The 20197-nt window shown below is 41.1% G+C and overlaps 1 protein-coding gene across 1 annotated transcript; it reads left to right on the forward strand.

Moving 5' to 3' along the window:
* Positions 1-338: 338 nt before the first annotated feature.
* Positions 339-8766, forward strand: LOC147795427 (uncharacterized). The gene is made up of 3 exons (XM_087131921.1): positions 339-471; positions 5602-5686; positions 6032-8766. Exons 2-3 carry the CDS (start codon positions 5620-5622, stop codon positions 6934-6936), a joined length of 972 nt encoding a protein of 323 aa, XP_086988047.1. The 5' UTR covers positions 339-471; positions 5602-5619; the 3' UTR covers positions 6937-8766.
* Positions 8767-20197: the final 11431 nt, after the last annotated feature.

Consider the following 20197-nt stretch of genomic DNA (forward strand, 5'->3'; position numbering starts at 1 on the left):
AATTATTGCATTTGTGGGCGCTGTTTATTGTTTGAAATCCATGTAATTTGGGTTGTAACGAACTCAGCCATTCAGAAACCATCTAAAACAGTTTCAAAGAGAGAGAGGGGGAGAGAGAGGGAGAGAGGGGGGAGGGAGAGAGGGAGGGGGAGGAAAGCATGATCAAGTTCAGTTTTACATTTATACATCGAACAGTAGTTTGTAAGTGGGCGATGCATTCAGGATTGAGTTATATGTTATAAATATGGCGTCACGTGACACGCACACGAAAATGTATCTGGGGGACAATATTCGCTTAAACACCGTTTGCAGATCGTATCAAAGCAATACCGCAATATAATCTCTCGTCTGGTTTCAAAATGAAAACAGGAACTTTCAAGTTAACTTAATAAGAAACAAGGATACTGTTGTTGCGAGCTTGGAAAGAGGTGGTGGTTCACCGCTCGTGCCAAAGAAGCTCAGACGAGGAAGGTGAATATTGCTTTAATCACTCTTATCTTATGTGATTGAGTTGGCTTTTAGGGTAGATTCTTCAAAGCCAGATTTTTTCCAATACATATATCACATACTTATCCAAAAAATACAGTTTTTATTTTTATGGCGGCCATCTTGATATGGTGGCAGCCATTTTGAAATTTGACGTAAAAAAACATACTATTTTACTCATTATTAAGTCTTCTTTTCCTTAAATCCTTTGTGCTAATCCATTTTTAAGGTTCAACGAATTCTTAATTCAAAACATAACTATAGTCTAATCCAAGATGGCCTCAGAGTTAAAAAAAAATGGTTTCGATTGTGTCAGCACGCAGTTTTGTCTGAAGAACAGTGTGGCCCTGTATTATCTACTTTAATAATATATCTAGTTCAGATGGACCGTTTGTTGCTTTTAGGGATCCACAAAATGTCCATTTCTCTGCTTGCTCGATGTCTTTGCGCATTATTTGTACACATTGGAATATTATTTGCACTTCCTCGATACCATTCTTGTGTGCTGCAACATCCACAGCTGTTGCTTTTGCTACTGTCGAGTGAATGAGGGTTGGCGTAAAACAATTTCTTGGACGTGTGAATTCTATCTTTTCTATGTGTGTTTTAATCTTCTCCTTCAGCCTCTTCCTTGACATTATTCTGCCAGTCACATTGTGTTCCTCCATAATATTATTGTAGCTAATGCCTCGGTGACGGGGATATATTCACCAGAAGATATACTGTCGTTGAGCTGGGTGTAAAACTGCATTTTAGCAACTATGAAAGCAACTGTTTCTTCTTCGTGTTGCTCTTAAACTCTCTGATGTGGAACACAGTTTTGCTTCCATTGCCGCGTCACACATATCTTGTGATACTTTATATCTCTTGATAATGCATCATTTTTACTCACAACATCATAGTTAACCTTCCATTGAGCATTGTCTGAGTTTCTGGTGATTTCGGATATATTTTTCTCGGATGTTGGCAGAACGACATTCAACAAGATTATGCCCTAATATTTGACTTTGGCAGAAGAATCACTTACTCCTATCAAACGTAGGTGTTTGTGACCGTGTGAGTCTACCAGTGTTGATGATTCTGCACCATCTGGATGTGACTGTATGGCTACCACAGATGGAAGCCTTCTCTCTCGCTTGGGCTGTGAGGCATCTTTGCGAGCAACACCTTTCTGTTGTTTTGCCCTTGTGAGATGTATGCTGTTAGTTATAAGAGCATATAGCATAATGCATGCCATAAAGCACTTTTGGGCCTCAACACACCTACTGTCACTTCGCAAAGAGACGCCCACATTGGTATGCACTCTTCATCTCAATATTCAGCTCTTTGACGCACTCTATCTAGGACCCTCTCATAACTGGTTCTTTAGGATTTTTCTTAATGTTTCTTTTGTTGATGTTTGCCATTTAATTCATAAGTCGAAGCTTGTTTTGATGCCTCTCTTTTGTTCTTATGGGTTCTGCCATGTCTTTTGATCTAAATGGAGACAAAAGTGCAAAAGTGGGAAGTAACCATTAGCAAGCCAGCAAATTTAAATCAGAAATAGTCAGCCTACAAAGTTGTGCATAATTCAATATCGTTTCAAAGTATTATGGTAGATAGGTATGCATGTACTTATAAAATGCTATTAAAAAGCGGGCGCAATGAATTTGAAACAAACATTGAAATTAACATCTGTCTTGAATGATAACACTATACACCTGATAATTGACATGGTATTTGGAAAAAAGATAAGTGTTAAGTACTATGAAATGCTGAGCCAGATACACTTTTCTCAAGTCAAATTTCACTGTAGCTGCCAAATCAAAATATCCTGGGCCCTGAAACAATAAGTAAAAAATCAGCACACCTGATAAATGGGCCCGTTGCGGCAACGTGCTTAATTATCCAGCGCGTTCTTCTGGAAACCGGAGCACGCTGGAGAATGGGACCGTTTCACTGGCACGCAAAGGCTTTCTAAGACCGTCTTCGCGTATTTCCAATGTGGTGAAGACCTAGCTCTCGGAAACAGGTGGAACAAGCCATGTGGAAAGCAAATCTTTTTTTTTCTGAGACCTGTCGGTTCCCAATAACCTTGTTCCTTTCCCAATGCATAATTCCACTGTCCACTTGGCATCGCACGTGGACAACCATGCAATATAATACACGTGCATGGTTACTGCACCGCTGTGCATACAGAATGCTCGGGGCCAGGTCAGGTCAGGCAGGCACTTATAATAATGTATTTGCCGTTTAATTATTAGCGCACTTACCCTCTAAACGTATGGAAAATTATTGGACACTCGTGATGAAAAAAAATTACATCTCGGAAATATTCACGACTAGTCGTAAATATTCAATTCAATTCAATTCAACTCAACTCGACTCAACTCAACTCAATTCAATTCAATTCAATTCTAAATAATTCATTGATCCTTAAAAGGCAATTGCATTAAGTAGCACAAATATTTGCGACGAGTTGTGAATTTTTATGTACCTTCAGGGCCACCATAGTAAATCGATGCGCGTTTATTTGTTGTATGTACATGGCGCCATATCTTTTTAAAACCTCCAACAGTGCCCGTTTTATTTGATATATTTTTGCATTGATTTGTGAATTTAATTTCAATCTTTTGAGCAGCGAGGTTATAATTTGAAACCTACAGGTTCTAGTGGTGACCGTCAGCTGGTACGGTAACCCTGGGCACCCAGCATATATATATCGAATCAATGTTGTAGGTCTACGCTTCCAGCATATACAACTAGTGCTCTCAGTTTTCCTTTGAAGTCTCTCCGTGAGGTGGGTATGAACAGCTTTCAATACGCTATTCTTATTCTCAGTCGTTGAATGTGACTGAAATATAATGGCTCGTTTGGGCCGTAGCCTATACTTACAAAAGGCAGTATTATTTTTGGCGTAAGCGATGGATGACATAATTTAATAGGGAATAAATATGTTCTACGCTTGTCTTAAACGCACGTTCTACACCGGCTGAAACGTTAGTGTAAGACCGACCAAACAGACATTTATTCCCATTCATAAATACCGTTTTATTCCGAGAAAGTAAAAATACGATAGATTTCCGATGATGTTGTTCCCAAATTTCACTTCATTTTCCTCAACACCCCCTTCCATTTTATGGTATATTCCCTGTCAAGCAGTCCGGAAGAATCTCCTTATATGGACTTGGCGAGCGCGTGGCGAGTTCCGCGACGCACAGATTTTTGACCAAATAGGAATTTATTAAACTGTCTCGTATCCAGATGCCAGCGCATTTATACCCAGCAGGCACTAATGCAGCTGGCATTATGAAATGTTGAACTATTTCTGTGACGCCACACTATTGTTCAAAGTATATATTATACTTACGAAGCTACAGCAAACTGTAAATTCGGAACGAACTTAAAGTTTGCTGTAGATTTGTAACGAATCTACAGTTTTTGTAGATTTGTAACGAACCTACAATTTGCTGTTGATTTGTAACGAACCTACAATTTGCTGTTGATTTGTAACGAACCTACTGTTTGCTGTAGATTTGTGGCCTCCGATTGTGCATCTGTTGTTCTCTCGATGATTGTACAGTAGATGAACGATTACCGGTGGTCTCGTAAAGGAGCTGTTTGTCAAACTGTTGCTGGTACAATCTTGAAGCAACAGTTACTCTCAAGGAATGATTAGAGTATAACCCCTTCAATCTAGCTTGATCACACACAAATGCAACTGTTGAGTTTGTTTTGCGCTCTATCAGCTAAAACACGCAAAGTTTATTCTTTGAGATCATTAAAAAAAATGTAAAAAAATAAAAAAAATACTGTATGCATACCTTCTGCGTGCTTTCTCTGCAATGTCTTCGTCGGGGAATGGGGTTTGAATCTTTGTTTGCAAGTGGTGTGTTTGTCCTGTACAGTGTGAGACGGGGCAAATACTTGTATATCTCATCCAGGATCTCTAGTTGTGTGTCATCACCGTATTTATCAGATAAGGGTAACTTTTTCATAGCGATACGACGTTGTGGTTTCATATTCTCTTATAACCAAGTTCTTGAAGGAATTTTGCACCTCGCCAAGCAATTTCTGTTTCACTCGACGAGCTAGAAGATTTGAAGGTGTTTTGAGTCAAGACAAATCTAGAGCTGTCGCCATCAGACATGACCTGCTAAGTATACTCCCGATGAGACATGGACCGTCGATTTTAATCCAGACCCTCCAGCTTCTTCAGACCCCGATGCTGTCATTTCTGATGTTTCTATAGTCAAATAAGTTTAACAGACTGTAGTATAACACTTGTTTTCTCGTCACTAGTTGCTCGTTACTTTTATATTCACAATATTTGTCAATGTATATTGTCCATGGTATGCGTGGGGAAACGATTTATTATGATTTTTAGCTTGATTGTTAACAAGTTGGGTCAGTAGAGGCTCTCGTGTACTTACCGTAAAGTTATTTGCCCAGAGATAAGCAGGATCTGAATTACTTGCCTGCGGCTAGAAATTACGCCGGAGTCTATGGTAGTGAAGCTGGTTTGTTCATAATGGCGTCTAGTAAACCTCAAGCCAAGCCGGTTGGTGCAACACTGTTTGCCTCCTCCCGTGCATGTGATATATGTGATTTATCTTAACGTAATTTTAAATCAAATTTAGTGACGATCAGTAAATCTCCAGCGACTGGACCCCTGTTTCTCTGGTGTTGTGATGTTTTATAAGCGGCAAGCGAAACCCCTGTTGTTGTCTGAGCTGAGGAACCAGCAGCGCAACCCCACGCATGCTCCAAAATTATGTAAACTATTGACATTGTTAGTGCCAACATAATAAGTAAATAAATAAAATGAAGCAAGTAAAATACATAAACCCAGCCAGTGACGTCTTCCCCTTAGTATTGACTATATGCACGCATGAGTACTTCACAAGCCCACACTTACTGAAAAGGCTCATCTAATTACGCACTTTCTCGCACTAGCTACGTGCTTTTTTTTTACATCCACTTGACTGTTAACTGGTGAACTACAGAGATCATGCTGCATGTGTTTTGCTATAAAATAATTTGAGTAGGCTATCCTGAGGAAAGTCACTTTGCGTTTGTCGTCATTGCTAATATTGTATTCTGATCACGCCGGTGTTTTTCTATTATCTCTGGCAGAGTAAAGTACAAAAAACGATGACTTCAAGAATGTTAAGAAAGTCTTTCTTCTGTGGCATCTTATCTTTCTTCGCCGTCTTCATTTGTAAGTACCGAAGAGTGGTCTTGTAGGCTAAAATTAACAATTTTTCTGCAAGTCAGACAGTAGACAGACAAGTGCAGCATTTGGACGTACAGGGACATGCGAGGTTCCATAAATTCGAATGGTCTTCTTCATTCCCTTTTAACTTCTAACTTCGATTTGATGGATTTAATTTTCCCCTTTGAATGGTTGATGGTGTTAGTGTTTGGTATATGAGCAAGGAATCTTTAATTCTCGTGCGTGTTGATAAAGTATTATGCTCAAGGTCGAGGAAAAACTACCGGCAATCGTAGCGTAGAAAGGAGCGTCCGGCAGTTGACAGACCTGTATTCAATGCTCTATTCTCAGATTGGCGGATTACTCGTGCGAGGCGGGCTGAATATGTTGTCGCAAAGACAAGCCCACCCAGTCACGAGGCCGTGGATAGGGCTTCACTTCCTAATGCTAGTGCGTCACACACATCACTCCGGGGACTGGCGATGAACCGTGTCTCCCCCTCACGCTCGCCGCCGTGTACGCAGGCCGACATAGAGAGATGGTCGGGCACGATCGTGTTAGTGACGACAAACGCTGGCTTCCTCGACGTGACCGAGAACATGCTGGAGAGTGTCAAGAGAGCACGGGCCTGCCCAAACATCACAATCATTGCTGAAGATGAGCTTTCGTACCAAAACCTGACCAAGAGAATGAAATCCCAGCAGGGCTTGCACGTCCAGAGATCTGAGTTAGGAGCTACCGAATCCAAAAGCCTCATGTTTGACTCGCCAAAATACATTCAGTTTGTCAGGAGGCGTCCGCACTATGTCCTCTCCCTGCTCGAAAAAGGAAGCAACGTACTTTTCGTGGACTCGGATACCTTCTGGTTCAAAGATCCCTTCAAAGACCTCCAAGGGAATTTCGACATCGCCATGCATAACGAGAAAGATAACGTATCTGCGTTTTGTGACGGGTTTGCTTATTATAGACGAACAAACAATACTTTGCGTTTTGTGAGAGAGTGGGTGCGATTGCTAAATTCTAATACATGGGTGCCAGATCAAAGAATCATGAACCAGATGATCTCAGAGAAACGAGTTCCTGGTCTTAAAATAAAAACACTCAATGAAACCAACTACCCCGATGGAAAAAAATACTTTTATTGGGTGGGTTGGCGAGAAAAACACAATGACACAACTGTTTTGCACTTGACTTTTGTTAAAGGACATGACGCGAAAGTGAAAAAGTTAAAGGAATTTGGCTGGTGGCTGATTTGAACTTTACCACCAACAATGTGACAAAATGCCCCCTGATTATTTTCTAGAAACGTAACATGCGAGGGTGACGGTCTGATAGATTATTGCAGCTTCTATAACCATAAAGTATCTGATATATCATTGATCTATCATTGGCTCTTCTTTCATTGGTCACGATCAACAGTTCTTGTATTCTCCACGTACTTAGGGCAGCCCTGTTAAATTCTAAAAAAACCGTTTTTTTTACCGACCCTGCTAAGAGGATCTTGCTTAAAAACATAAAAGCAAGATATGATGACCTGTACAAAAATAGCGCCAAAAATGACGAGTGATACGCTTTGGCCCAAACATGAACACAGCGACTGTCGAAATCTACGGTGCTGCATCAATACCAGAACGAGCAATACCGTACCGCACCCAATGCACGACATACAAGAGGTACAGAGCGCCATAGAAAACGCACACACTGCACAGGAACGCCACAAGGGTGTCTTGATACTAACTCAAAATGAGGTGAGGCGTGTTTCAACGTCGATAGCGGTATTGCACCGCAGCGGCATTCATTCAAAAAAACTTGTTAAAGTCAAGTGTGATTTTTTTTCTGGCTACCGATATGGGTTAAAACATACCCTACTAAATGTGACACCAAAATATTCTAACGTTGTTCTTATGAAATCATAAAAAAGTGTGAAAAACGTAAATATTGAAATTGGAAAAAGGCACACAACCCCCCATACACTGCCCCACAGACTTATTAGTTCACAGTAGATCGAGAATGAGATAAATTTAGTTTTGCTGTCGGACCTCCTTCATCATGTCAAGGCAGCCTCTGCTGCTCACGTTTATGTTTGTCTGGCATGTTTGTCACATAAGGTTCATATTTAAACTTTGTTTTATTACGACATTTGGTTCCACTTCATGAAACTTCTTTTGCAACCAGTTTCGGAAGTTCCATGACTATTTCTCGAAAATTTATTGTACTGTTCACCAATAGAAATATGTCTCTGTGCTCAGCTAGAATCAAAGGCACTCATTGTACTCAATATGAAAACAAGCAAGGTATGCATAGTGCCTGGTTCATTCGGGCATCTATAGGGCAGCAGCATAGAATTTTGTTCAGGAGTTTGATTTTTTGTCTACTAACCAACCCTCCTTCCAGTCAAAACGATATGAGAACCAGAGAATATAAAAGGGTGCCCTTAGCTGTTACAACTTTGAGACTGTTTAGACTGTTGGTAGTTAAAATGAAGTACATTTTTGGTCTGATGCACTCGCATTCGCTGATCACTTTCCCTATAGACTCGTCTTTAAATTTACCAATGACGTTTTGTTTCTCGGGTCGTGGTTTAGGGGCTAGTCAGACAAGTCGTATTCTTCGGCTTGTTGTGACAAATCTCTGTAAAAGTCTTCGGTTTGGATTCCCAAGAGTGGACTGTCCTTGTCTGTACACAACAAACTCACTTTGTCGTCATTAGTCTCAAAATCAAACTAGAGGTGGTTGTTGTTACAGCAACAACCACAGAGCTGTTTCGGATTTCAAGTTGTTAAATGGGGAAAATAAATTGAAACAAATTATTTAAAAAAAATCACAACATGACGTCATCAATCTGGAATAATTCTTCCATCAAGGTCTTATTGGCTGTTGGCTGTAACTTTGATGACTATCAAACATCGGGAAGTTACCATAGTGGTGGCTTGAAAACATGTACAAAGTCAATGGGCTAAAAACACATGCAGAAGAACTGATCCTATAAGTTCATGTCACGTGATTTGCGTTTAAACTGAAACATTTTTATGAAATATTACTTGATATTTCGACTGGCGTATATTTGTAATCGAATAAAAGGGAAAAATCAGTCTGATTTCTCTTTCCTTCTGGTCGTAATTCTCGGTCGAGGTTGAGGACTGCTGACTCACCAAAAAGTGTACAAACCCTATTGCAAAAAATTTAATATTCAAAATTCAATAATAAATAACTCGATGACACCATCAGGATAATTTTTTATTTCTAAACCCTATCGAGCTGTTGGGCTAAGAATCTTGATCGAACATCCATCGAGTCAGGTTGAGAACAGCGTGGAAGTCTAGTTATTGAAAAAGTGCAGAAAATCTATGGAGAAAGACTGCAACTTTAAAGTTATGTCGCGTGATAAACCTCTCGGTGAAACGATTTGATCATGCCGAGAAAGGTTCAAGTTTGGAACCCAGTATACATGCACTTCAAGAGACATAGCGCCTGGGAGAGTGCCCCCTTAATGTCACGTGACATGATTATCTGATGACATCATCATCAAATAAGGTCAATTTCGTCTATAACACTTCCCTTTCGAAACACTTGCCAAGTTTCAACTCAATGGGACATGTACTTCAGGAGATATAGTACTTTAAAGGATGCACCTTTAATATCACGTGATTTGTCACTTAATGACGTCTTCATCAGATGAGGTCAATGTTTGCCTAAAGCACACCCTGTCCAAGATATTTGCAAGGTATGAACCCAATTGGACATATACTTCAGGAGATATAGCATATTAAATCTTGCCCATTTAATGTCAAGTGAGTTCTCACCTGATGACGTCAATATCATATCAGGACAGCATTTGTCCAAATCTCTTCCGTTTCTATATATCTGAAGGGTTTGAACGCAATTGGACATATACTTGGGGAGATTCAGCTTTTTAGATAGTGCCCCTTTAATGTCACTAAATGAACTCAATATTTGCTTAAAGCATTTCCTTTCTAACATATAAGCAAGGTTTCAACCCAGCACTAACGCCGACAGACTAATTCCATAGTAAAAAACTAAATACCCATTACCAGTTTTATACAATAAGCCTACTTCCGGTTTCAACCGGAAGGAAAAGTTACGTGATTTGACCCACACAAGATGAATTGAAGGTCAATGTATACTCTGGCACTTGACGCAAAATAATGTTGCGGGAAGCCACAGTTGATTTTATATGGATTTTTAAATTTTAACAGAGTACTAAATATTTAATATTTAATAATATCTCCCTTGATGACGTCATCATGACGTAATTATTTTAGTATCATCTCTGTCCCAAGGTCTTTCCTTGGTGTAACTTTGATGACGATCAAAGATAGCTGAGTAAACAAAATGACGCCTCAAAAACGTGTACAAAGTCAATGGGTTGAAATAAATATTAAAAAATCAATACTAAATCACATGATGACGTCATCATGACGTCATTGTTCTATGCACATCTTTGAACGTAGGTCCTTCAATGATATAAGTTTGATGAAGATCCAAAGTTGCAAAAGGACCAAAGTCGATGGTGGAAGAAACGCGCACAAAACAAATAGGCTTTTGGCCAGAAGAGGAAGAAGAAAACTAGAGGTTTTGTCTGTCTCATTGACAGAGCAAAGGGCTTTTTCGCATTTTCTTTTCTTCTTAAGAAAGGGCATTCCTTCATTTGAGATACTACCACATTTTAATTTAACCCTTTTGGACATTATGAGATATAAAGAATAAAAGTTTTTGCCCTTTACATGACGTCACCTTGTGTATAACACTTGCCAAATCTATCTACCAAATTTCAGCCCGATCAGACATGTAGTTCACAAGATATAGGCTTGTAAAGAATGTACATTTAATGTCACGTGACCAGTCACACGATGAAATCCTTACCACATCAGGTCAATGTTTGTCTAAAACTCTTCCTTTTCAAGAGATCTGCAAGGTTTGAACCCAATCAAATATGTACTTCACGAGATATAGTGCTTTGAAGAGTGCACCTTTAATGTCACGTGACTTGTCTTCTGATGACGTCATCATAACATGAGGTCAATATTCCTCTAAAACACCCCTTTCTTAAGATATCTGCGAGAATTGAACCAATTGGTCATGTACATCAGGAGATAAAGGACCTTCAAGAGTTCAACTTTAATGTCATGTGACTTGTCTCCTCATGACGTCATCACCACATAAGGTCAATTTTCCTCTAAAGCACTCTCTATTCAAGATATCTGCAAGATTTGAACCCCATCGGACATGTACTTCAGGAGATACGGGGCCTTAAAGAGTGTATTCTCCATTCACATCGGTCTGCAAACCCTGCTTTAGTTGCATAATGATAAATATGCATTGTCACTCTAAAAAACTGAAATTCTTTGATAATATCTAACATAACAGTAATTGGTTGCACATTGCACATTTTCTGTGTACAAAATATAAGACAAAGATTGCAGGACCACTATAGATGACATCTGTTGCACTACCCTGAACATTTTGGTGCATGAATGAATTTCACTTTTAACTGTGACTAGAAGTTGTACTGTATGATATATACTTTGTCACGCTGAATCTGCAAGTTAAGGGTCTGGTGTTGTCATTGACTTCATCACCCGTCCTGTTTGGGGTTCATAACTTAATACGTCCCCACCCAGATCATCAGGTGTCACGCCCCATTTTTTAATCAAAGATAAAGTAGAATCCAGGTAAAATTAATAACATTTGACATGTCAATAACGTCCGTTATGAAAAAAAGCAATTGTTGATGACATCATCACTTAATGAGCTCAATATTTGCCTAAAGCACTTCCTCTCCAAGATATAAGCATGGTTTCAACCCAGCACTAACACCAACAGACAAATTCTGTTGAAAAAAATTAATGGCTTTTACCACTTTTAAACAATAAGCCGGAGGGAAGGGTTATTTGACCTACACGAGACGAATTCAAGACCACGTTTTATCCTGGCACTTGCTGCAAACAGAATGTTGCGGGAGGCCACGGTTGACTTTATATGGATTTTATACATTTAACAGAATATTCAAATATTCAAAATTTAATTTTAAAAAACAGGTAATGACGTCATCATGACGTTATTATTTTAGAATTATCTCCGATTTATAGTTAGTGCTTGCTGTAAGTTTGACGACAATCAACGATTACTAAGGTACGAAAACAGTGCCTCGAAAGCATGTACAAAGTCAATGGGCTGAAATAAATATCGAAAAATCAATAAAAAAAAAATCACTTGACGACGTCATCATGACATCATAAATTTGGACGTATCTTTGCATCTTAGCTGTTGGCTGTAACTTTGGTTACAATTGAAGATCACCAAATTACCAAAATAGTGTCATGAAAACGTGTACAAAGTCAATGGGCTGAAATAAATAGAATAAAATCAATTTTAAATCACTTGATGACGTCATCATGACGTCATTGTTCTATGCACATTTTTAGACAAGGGTCCCTCAATGATATAAGTTTGATGAAGATGCAAAGTTGCTAAGGGACTAAAGTGGGTGGTGGAAGAAATGTGTACAAAACAAAGGGGATTTGGGTCAGAAGAAGAAAAAAACGGAACAAAAAGAATGCCTATTTCGAAACTTGCAAAAAAGCAAAAAAACAAAAACAAAAACAACCCAACAAAAGGAATGCCTTTCGCAAATTTGCAAAAAAGCCAACGAGAGGTCATCTGTCTGTTCGCCAACAGAACAGAGGGCTTTTTGAATCCCATTTAAGTTGAACAACCAATCTACTCCACAAACCTAATGGTGTAAATCAGTCATCATGACTATTTGGGTCCTGTTTTTCAAACCAATTAGGAATGTATTTCGGGAAAAAACGTGCTTTGAATAAAACATAATTTGAATCTTCAATTGATGATGTCATCTTCCCATCAAGTATAATTTCAGCTAAAACACCTTCTTTCCTTGTTATCTGCAACGTTTGAAACCAATGGGATATGTACTTCAGGAGATATAGGGCTTTAAACAGTGCACCTTTAATGTCACGTGACTTGTCTTCTGATGACGTGATCGGCTCATCAGTTCATTATTCGTCAGAAGCCCTCCCCTTTCAAGATAAATGCAAGGTTTGAAGCCAATCAGAAAAGTACTTTACAAGAAACATTGCTTGAAAGAGTGCACCTTTAATGTCACGTGACTGGTTATGTGTAATGACGTCAGGTCAATTTGTGTCTATTGCCCTTCCCTTTCTAGATATCTGCAAGGTTTCAACCAAATCAGATGTGTCCTTCAGGAGTTATAGGGCTTTGCAGTTTGTTCCTTTAATGTAACGTCAGCCGACACCGTATGACGCCATTATGACGATATTGTTCTCGGACCCTCTCTAGCTGGGGGAAATAACGAATTCACACCTATTAAACAGTCAATCAGATCAAGAAATATGTTTGAAACCTATATGAAATACAAAATATTCAAAAATCAATAAAAAATCAGAAGGTGACGTCATCATGACGCCATAATATTAGTGTTTTTGTATCAGAGTTTTTGTTGGCTGTAACTCTGATAACAATTGAAGATCGCTAAATTACCAAAACGATGCCCTGAAAACATGTACAAAAACAATGGGCTGAAAACACATGTAGAAAAACTGCTCCTTTAAATCTATGTCACGTGATTTGCGTTTTAACCGAAAACATTTTCTGAAATATTACTTGATATTTTTACTCTAGGCTATATTTGTAATCGAAAAAAGGAAAAAATTTAGTCTCTTTGCTTCTGGTAGTAATTCTCGGTGGAGGTTGGGGACTACTCACTCATTAAGCTCGATAACAGTGTGTAGTAGAAAACGTGTAATAAACGTATGAGGAAAACTAAATATTCCAAAATCCATAAAAAAATGAGGTGATATGATATAAATCTTGCATCAGGGTCTTTGTTGGCTGTAACTTTGGTTACAATTGAAGATCGCCAAATCACCAAAATAGAGTCATGAAAACGTGTACAAAGTCAATGGGCTAAAATAAATATTAAAAAATCAATAATAAATCACTCGATGACGTCATCATGATGTTGTTGTTCTACGCACATCTTTGGACAAGGGTCCTTCATTGATGTAAGTTTGATGAAGATCCAAAGTTGCTAAGGGACTGAAGTGGGTGGTGGCAGAAACGTACAAAACAAAGGGGATTAGAAGAAGAAGAAGACTTTTTTTGACTTTTCAAATGGAAACTTTATTTCGTTCCATTGAAATGAACAAAAATACAATAAGTTACAAGAAATTAGAATATTTACAGATAAAAGATTTGTTTTAACATAATTGAAAAAACAGAAGAATGTATTAAGAGATACAATATAACCGATTTCAACTGTTAACAGTTGAAATTATTACAATTGACAAGAAGACAGGTAGGGTGAACAAAAGAGAAAAACAGCAGCAGCAAAATTTAGTCAGGAACATTGTACAATACATGGAAGGAAATATACACTATTGACAAATTAACAAATGAAAATATTCTATGTGGCTCAGGGAGGGTTACTGGAAGGAGAGGTGGAGGGCCTGCGTCACGAGGCAGAGGGACTACGGCCCATGTCTCGCCGAGGCGAGCAGCTGCCCCGGACTCAGGCCAGGCTGAGAGAGGGGAGGTGGGAGAAGGGGCGGAGTAGGCCACCGGCGTCTCTGGACATGGGCAATTCTGCCCACTGCCGTGGCCAAGCTCCTGGAAGGGAAAGGGGAGGGGAGGGGGATAGAACAGTGATTAGATGAGCCTTGTTATCGTACAATTGACCACAGTAAAGAGAGAGTCGTTAATATAACATTTATCTAAAGATTTGTAAACATGGAAAAAGCCACGTAAATAAGGTTGGAAACAGATCACGTGAAAAATACAAATGAAGAATGAATACAAACAAGAAGTTACTGAATAATCATAAGAAGACCAAGAATCACAAATTAAAGTACAAAAAGATCATTAATTGGAAAATAATATACAAACGAGATCATTGACGAGAAGGATTACAATAAAATTGTACTCATGTCAAATGTAACCAAGAGTTTGTAATCAAGGACAAAAAAAAATTAATCGATGAACAAAAATAAATTTAACAAAATGACATACAATAGATTTGTCAATGAGAATTAAACTAAAAGAAAGTACTGACAGGAATAACCGACTACGAATTTTACCACAGAGTACACTTGGATGAACAGAAATAAAATACGTATGTACGTTAAAGTAAGATAATCAAAAAAGAAAGAGATACGCAGAGAAATTTATAAATACGAAAACAAGCTTTTCGAAAATTCCACACAATAGTAACTCGTTTAGTAGATATAAACGAAGGCAGGATTAAAGGGAAGGGAGGGAAGAAGGGTAAAGGGAGGGAGGGAAAGGGGATCCCGGCATCACTGGTGTGGGCATCTTAAACGCCCACTGTCGGGAATCCCCGGTTCGGGAGTGGTAGGACCGCCGAGGTGGGCTGTGCGCAAGGCACAACGTCCCGCCTTTGGGTCAGCGGTGACTATCCACGCAACGGCGATCCTGGGAGGGGAGGGAAAATTTCAAAGAAAAACAAAAAGCTGATAACAATGCGCAAACAAATTACACGAAATGTATGAACAGTATAATACGTAAATGAGACGGAAAAGGAACATTTAACGATAAGTAACAAAAAACTAATGAGAAACCAAACTTACAAAGTATAATTAGATTAAAGAAACAGATAAACAGTGGAGAAAAAAACTCGAGGGTCCCACCCAGGAGCAGAGGCATTACACCACATTTCGTTTGCACGAACAGCCACTCCCGGGGAGACCCATTTAAACATGGTAAAGAAATTCACAAGTAAAAATACATACTTTGGGTATAAAAGATTACATTGAGAAAATTAAGACACAATAACATGATTAAAGACTTTATGACACACTGAATTTAAACCGAAGTATAATCCAAATCAAAGTTTATGAAGTATAATAGATCAAACACAATTTACGACAAGAAGCAATAGGGTAAGAAAGGCCCGCGTCACGGGACGGTGGGATCCCCTCGCTCGACAAAGCGAGCAGCCGTCCCGGACTTGGGCCGTTAGGAAGAAAAAAGCAAGAAGACAGTGATTAGATCAGCCATGTTATCTTGTCGTTAACTACTGCAAAAAGAGAGTTGTTAATATACCATTTTTTGAAGAACAGATTAAGAGAGGAGTTCAAGCGGTGATAGTGATATTCGATGACGATTTTTGATTTTAGGCGGTGGGACCAGACGAGAAGGGGATCGGAGAAGGCAGTAGAGCGATAGGACCAGTAGATGACGTTTTTGAGGCTGACGATGAGATAATTTGCGAGTTTGACCGCGTCCCGGTCCCGACTACCGGCGTTTGGGATCAGGATCCAGTAGAGGTCAAAGTTGAGACGGAGATCGGGAAGAAGACAGGAGAGCAGGGTATGTAGTAGGTTGAGGGCTGGTTGGATGGCAGGGCACAGGATGAAAAGGTGGACGACAGTTCCTTCCTCTCCGCACCATCCGAAGGAAGGGGAGATGTCAGAGTTGAGATGATGAAGAACAGGGAGAGAGGACAGGAAGTTGTGAAGCAGACGGAACTGAACGTCGCCTTCTTTCTTGGAAATAGGGAGCTTGTAGATCGGATTCCAGGGGATGGAGAGACTGCAGTTCTTGAAAAAGCCGAGTCGATGCCAGTGGGTGATTGCGGTGGGGGGGAGGGTGAGAGTTGATAGAAACGTTGAAGATGTCGTAGAGAGTCTTTGAAGATAGCGACAGTCCGTTGAGGTCGGGTAGGATGGAGAAAGGTATCGGGGTGTCCGGAAAGCAGGGGACGGTGCGGAGAGGGGTTGGAGGAGAGAGCAGACCGGAGAAGCCGAAGAGCGACGGAAAAGACGAGCGGAGGGCGGTAAAGCCACTTATCGATGAGGCGGAGGGAAGGACGACGGATTCTCGAGGAAACACAAGGCAAATCTTCGGCTTCCAGCCAGCGACCGGTGGAGGGGTGGAGAAGATGGCGGACGATCCTGATCCCGCACGAGAGGAGCCGAGAACAGATGTTCCCATCGTCAGCTGCATGTTCGAGAAGAGAACTATTGATAGGAATGTTGACAACATGGCTGATCGAATCCACAGGTATGTCAATCCGAGCTTTTTTTTTTTTAAGATAATGTCTTTTCCGGGACCAGACGAAGTCGACCAGCAAGTCTTGGAGTTCGCTCAGGACATTTTCGGGGGGAGAGAGAACGGCCAAGTTGTGAAATAGCTTTGACGCGGCTAGTTGATTGGCCACGAGAATTTTGCCTTTAAAGGACAGAGTAGAAGAGAGACGTTTCCATTGACAGAGAGTTTTGTTAAGTTTTTCTTTACAGATAGTCCAGTTTTGTTTGAGAAAGTCGTGAGTGTTTCCTAAGCGAACTCCAAGAAAAGTGAGACCTTGATTGTTCCACTGAAAGTTCAGGGGCCGGTCGACTCGTCCGGTCCACGAACCGACCCACAACCCCTGGGATTTTTGAGTGTTTAACCTTGCAGCAGAGGCTCTGCTGAAAAGACCATACGTGTGCTCAATTATTTTAAAACCGGCGTCGGAGGTGACAAATATGGAAATGTCGTCGGCGTATGCCGAGACCGAGCACTATCTATCAGTACCGGGAAGGAGAAAACTGTGATGATTAAGATTTTTACGGAGTTTATTTAAAAAGGGTTCTATCGCAATAGAGTAAAGGAGGCCCGAGAGCGGGCATCCTTGACGGATGCCCTTGTCGAAGGTGAAGGGTGCAGTCAAGGAACCGCACACCTTTACCAGGCTCTCGGCGCCATTGTACAAAAGTTTAATATATGATATGAAAGCGTCCCCAAAACCCATGGCTCTCATAGTATGAAACAAGAAGCCGTGGTCAACGTTGTCGAAAGCTTTCTTTTGGTCCAAGTTGACCACGGCTACAGGAACATCATTTAAATTACAGAAATTAATGATATCTCTAATGAGAGAAATGTTATCAGAAATAGTCCGACCAGGAACACAGTAACTCTGGTCCTGGTGGACCACATTACCAATAAATTGTTTGAGACGATTGGCAAGCAACTTGGCAAAAATTTTATAGTCCGTATTTAGGAGGGAAACCGGACGCCAATTTGCTACAACAGAAAGATCTCCCTTTTTGGGAATGAGCGTAATGACAGCTAGACGAAAGGTATGCGGAAGAATTCCGGAGCTGCAAGCGAGGGAGATCACAGAGAGAAAATCGTCTTTGAAAAGAGGCCAGAAGGACTGAAAGAATTCCGAGGTGAGACCGTCCAGGCCGGGAGTTTTATTTCTGCCAAGTTGCTTGACCGCTGCATCCAGTTCTTCCAGACTCGGAGGAACGTCAAGATCCTCCGAATCGGCAGAGTCAAGTCTCGGTAAATCATTTAAAATTTGGTTCAGGGCACCCTCGTCAGTTTGAGGTCGACTGTACAGATTTCGATAGAAACTACGGACATGGTTTTTTATTTGAACGGGATCGTCCGTAACATCACTGGAGGGAAGACGGATACTCGACAGAGATTTTGACAGAGAGTGAGATTTTTGTAGGTTGAAAAAGTAAGAGGAACAAGTGTCAACCTCATTGATATGTTGAAAACGGGCCCTGACGAGGGCAGCCCGAGCTTCATTACTAAGAATCTTATTTAATTGATCTCTCTGTTCGTTAAGAACACGTCTGGTATTGTCGTTAAAATCTGGCGCAGACAGAAGGTTTTCTATAGTTTTGTTAATCATAAGCAGGGTGTCACGTTTTTCTTTAGCTACTTTCGACCTGTACATTTGGGTGAGAGTTTTTATTTGAATCTTGCCGAAGTCCCACCACGAGCAAATGTCGGGGAATTCATTTTGTCTCTCCCTCCAGCCAGTCCAAAAGTCTGTTATCAATTCCCTGTAGGCCGGATCGTCTAAAAGAGAGTTATTAAAATGCCAATAGGCGCTTCCTCTACAAGTGGAAGAAGGAACCTTAATGGTGACGATCACAGTCGAGTGGTCTGACAAAGAACAGGGAAGAACGTTACACAAAGAGACTGAGGACAAAAGAGTAGTGGGTAGATAAAAACGGTCCAGTCTGGCTTTTGAAACGCCATACTGGCTGGAGGGGTTAACTCTGTACCAAGTGTATTTTTGTTCATCAGGGTTCCGTCTGCGCCAGACGTCGTACAAGGACAGTTTGTTTAGAATATTTTTGAGAGCTGAGGAAGTTTTGGGACGACGCTCGGTTGGCATGCCTAAGCGGTCTAACTCAGGATCAAAAGTGCAATTAAAGTCACCTCCGACTATAATGACACCATCACTGATGGGGTCGCACTACTTGTAAATGCAGTCGACGGCTTTTAAGGCTTCACCGTCAGATTGGGGGATGACAATATTGTACAGATAAAAAATGGCGTTATTTCGAGAGATTTTAGTGTAAGTAACATGTCCGTCATAAACGGAGGGAGATTCAAGGACAGAGATATTATTTTTAATTAAATTAGTGACCCCGGATCCACGCGAGGGGCTGGGATTACAGTAGGGAGTGTAACCAGGCCATGAACTCCAGGATTCGAGCTGATCATTTAAAGTATAGGTTTCCTGGAGAAAAATGATATCCGGTTCATTGCAAAGTGAGTCGATATAGGTGTAAAGAGAGGCATGTTTAATCGGAGACGAACAGCCCCTCGCGTTCAAAGTCAGCAGTGACAGTGTCATTATAAAAATATAAAGAGTGAAGTGAGTAAAATCCATGATGAGAAGAAAATGGGGAAGAAATTAGACATCTAGCTTTTTAATGAGTTTATAAATCCTCTGCTGTAAGTTTCGTTTGAAGAGAGGGCTGTTTTTCAGGGGTTTCAGTTGAGCAACAAGGCCGGGGATGTTTGGGGTGAATTTCTGTGCAACAAGTTCAGGTTTTTTGCTGGATTTGACGGTTTTCAGGAAGGTAAGGAGTTCGTCGGGTTTAAGGGGCCCGTTGTAAGTGGGGAGACCCGCAGAGCCGAAGGGATCATCGTCGGCCTGCGAGTCCTCCCACTGCGTCGAGTCCGTATCGGTGCCGTCAGCCGCGGAGGCGGGCGTGGAGGGGGCGGGAGTGGAAGGGACGGGCGTGGAGGGATTGGAAGAATCTGCATCGAGGGCCTGGGAGACGGTGGGAGAAACGACCTGCATCGGGGTGCTGACTTTCCTGGCAATTTTACGGACGGGAGAGGGAGATTTGAGGGGGATGAGACGAGTGGTGTCAATGGAAGGATCAGAAGGAGGAGATTTCTTCCGTTTGGTCACCTCCGAGAAGAGGCGGGAGGGGGCCGGCGGTGTTCCCCAGATGTAGACTGGTTTTTCTTTGGAAGCAGCTCCGGCCGAGGCACCCGACGACGAGCCGCCCGGGGCCGCAGAGTCCAACCCAACGCCTCCAGCAAACGCCGGTGGCGACGAGTCGGCCCCCGCGACAGACGCCGAAGCAGTCGCGCCGGACGCCCCCGCCGGAGGCCCCGCAGACGCCGAGGAAGGAGCCCCGCGGTCCGCCCCAACAGACGCCGGAGCAGAGGCGGGCCCCCCACCCGCGACGCCCG

This window comes from Acanthaster planci, unplaced genomic scaffold, assembly GCF_054643075.1.
Source record: "Acanthaster planci isolate LZ-2023a unplaced genomic scaffold, COTS_SCS Contig32, whole genome shotgun sequence".
NCBI lineage: Eukaryota > Metazoa > Echinodermata > Asteroidea > Valvatida > Acanthasteridae > Acanthaster > Acanthaster planci.

What these genes read in the sequence shown, in the direction of transcription:
- LOC147795427 (XM_087131921.1), top strand. Translation starts at nt 5,620, where the DNA reads ATGACTTCAAGAATGTTAAGAAAGTCTTTCTTCTGTGGCATCTTATCT. An exon ending in TTTCTTCGCCGTCTTCATTT is followed by an intron (nt 5,687 to 6,031) that starts GTAAGTACCGAA and finishes CTCTATTCTCAG; the next exon opens with ATTGGCGGATTACTCGTGCG.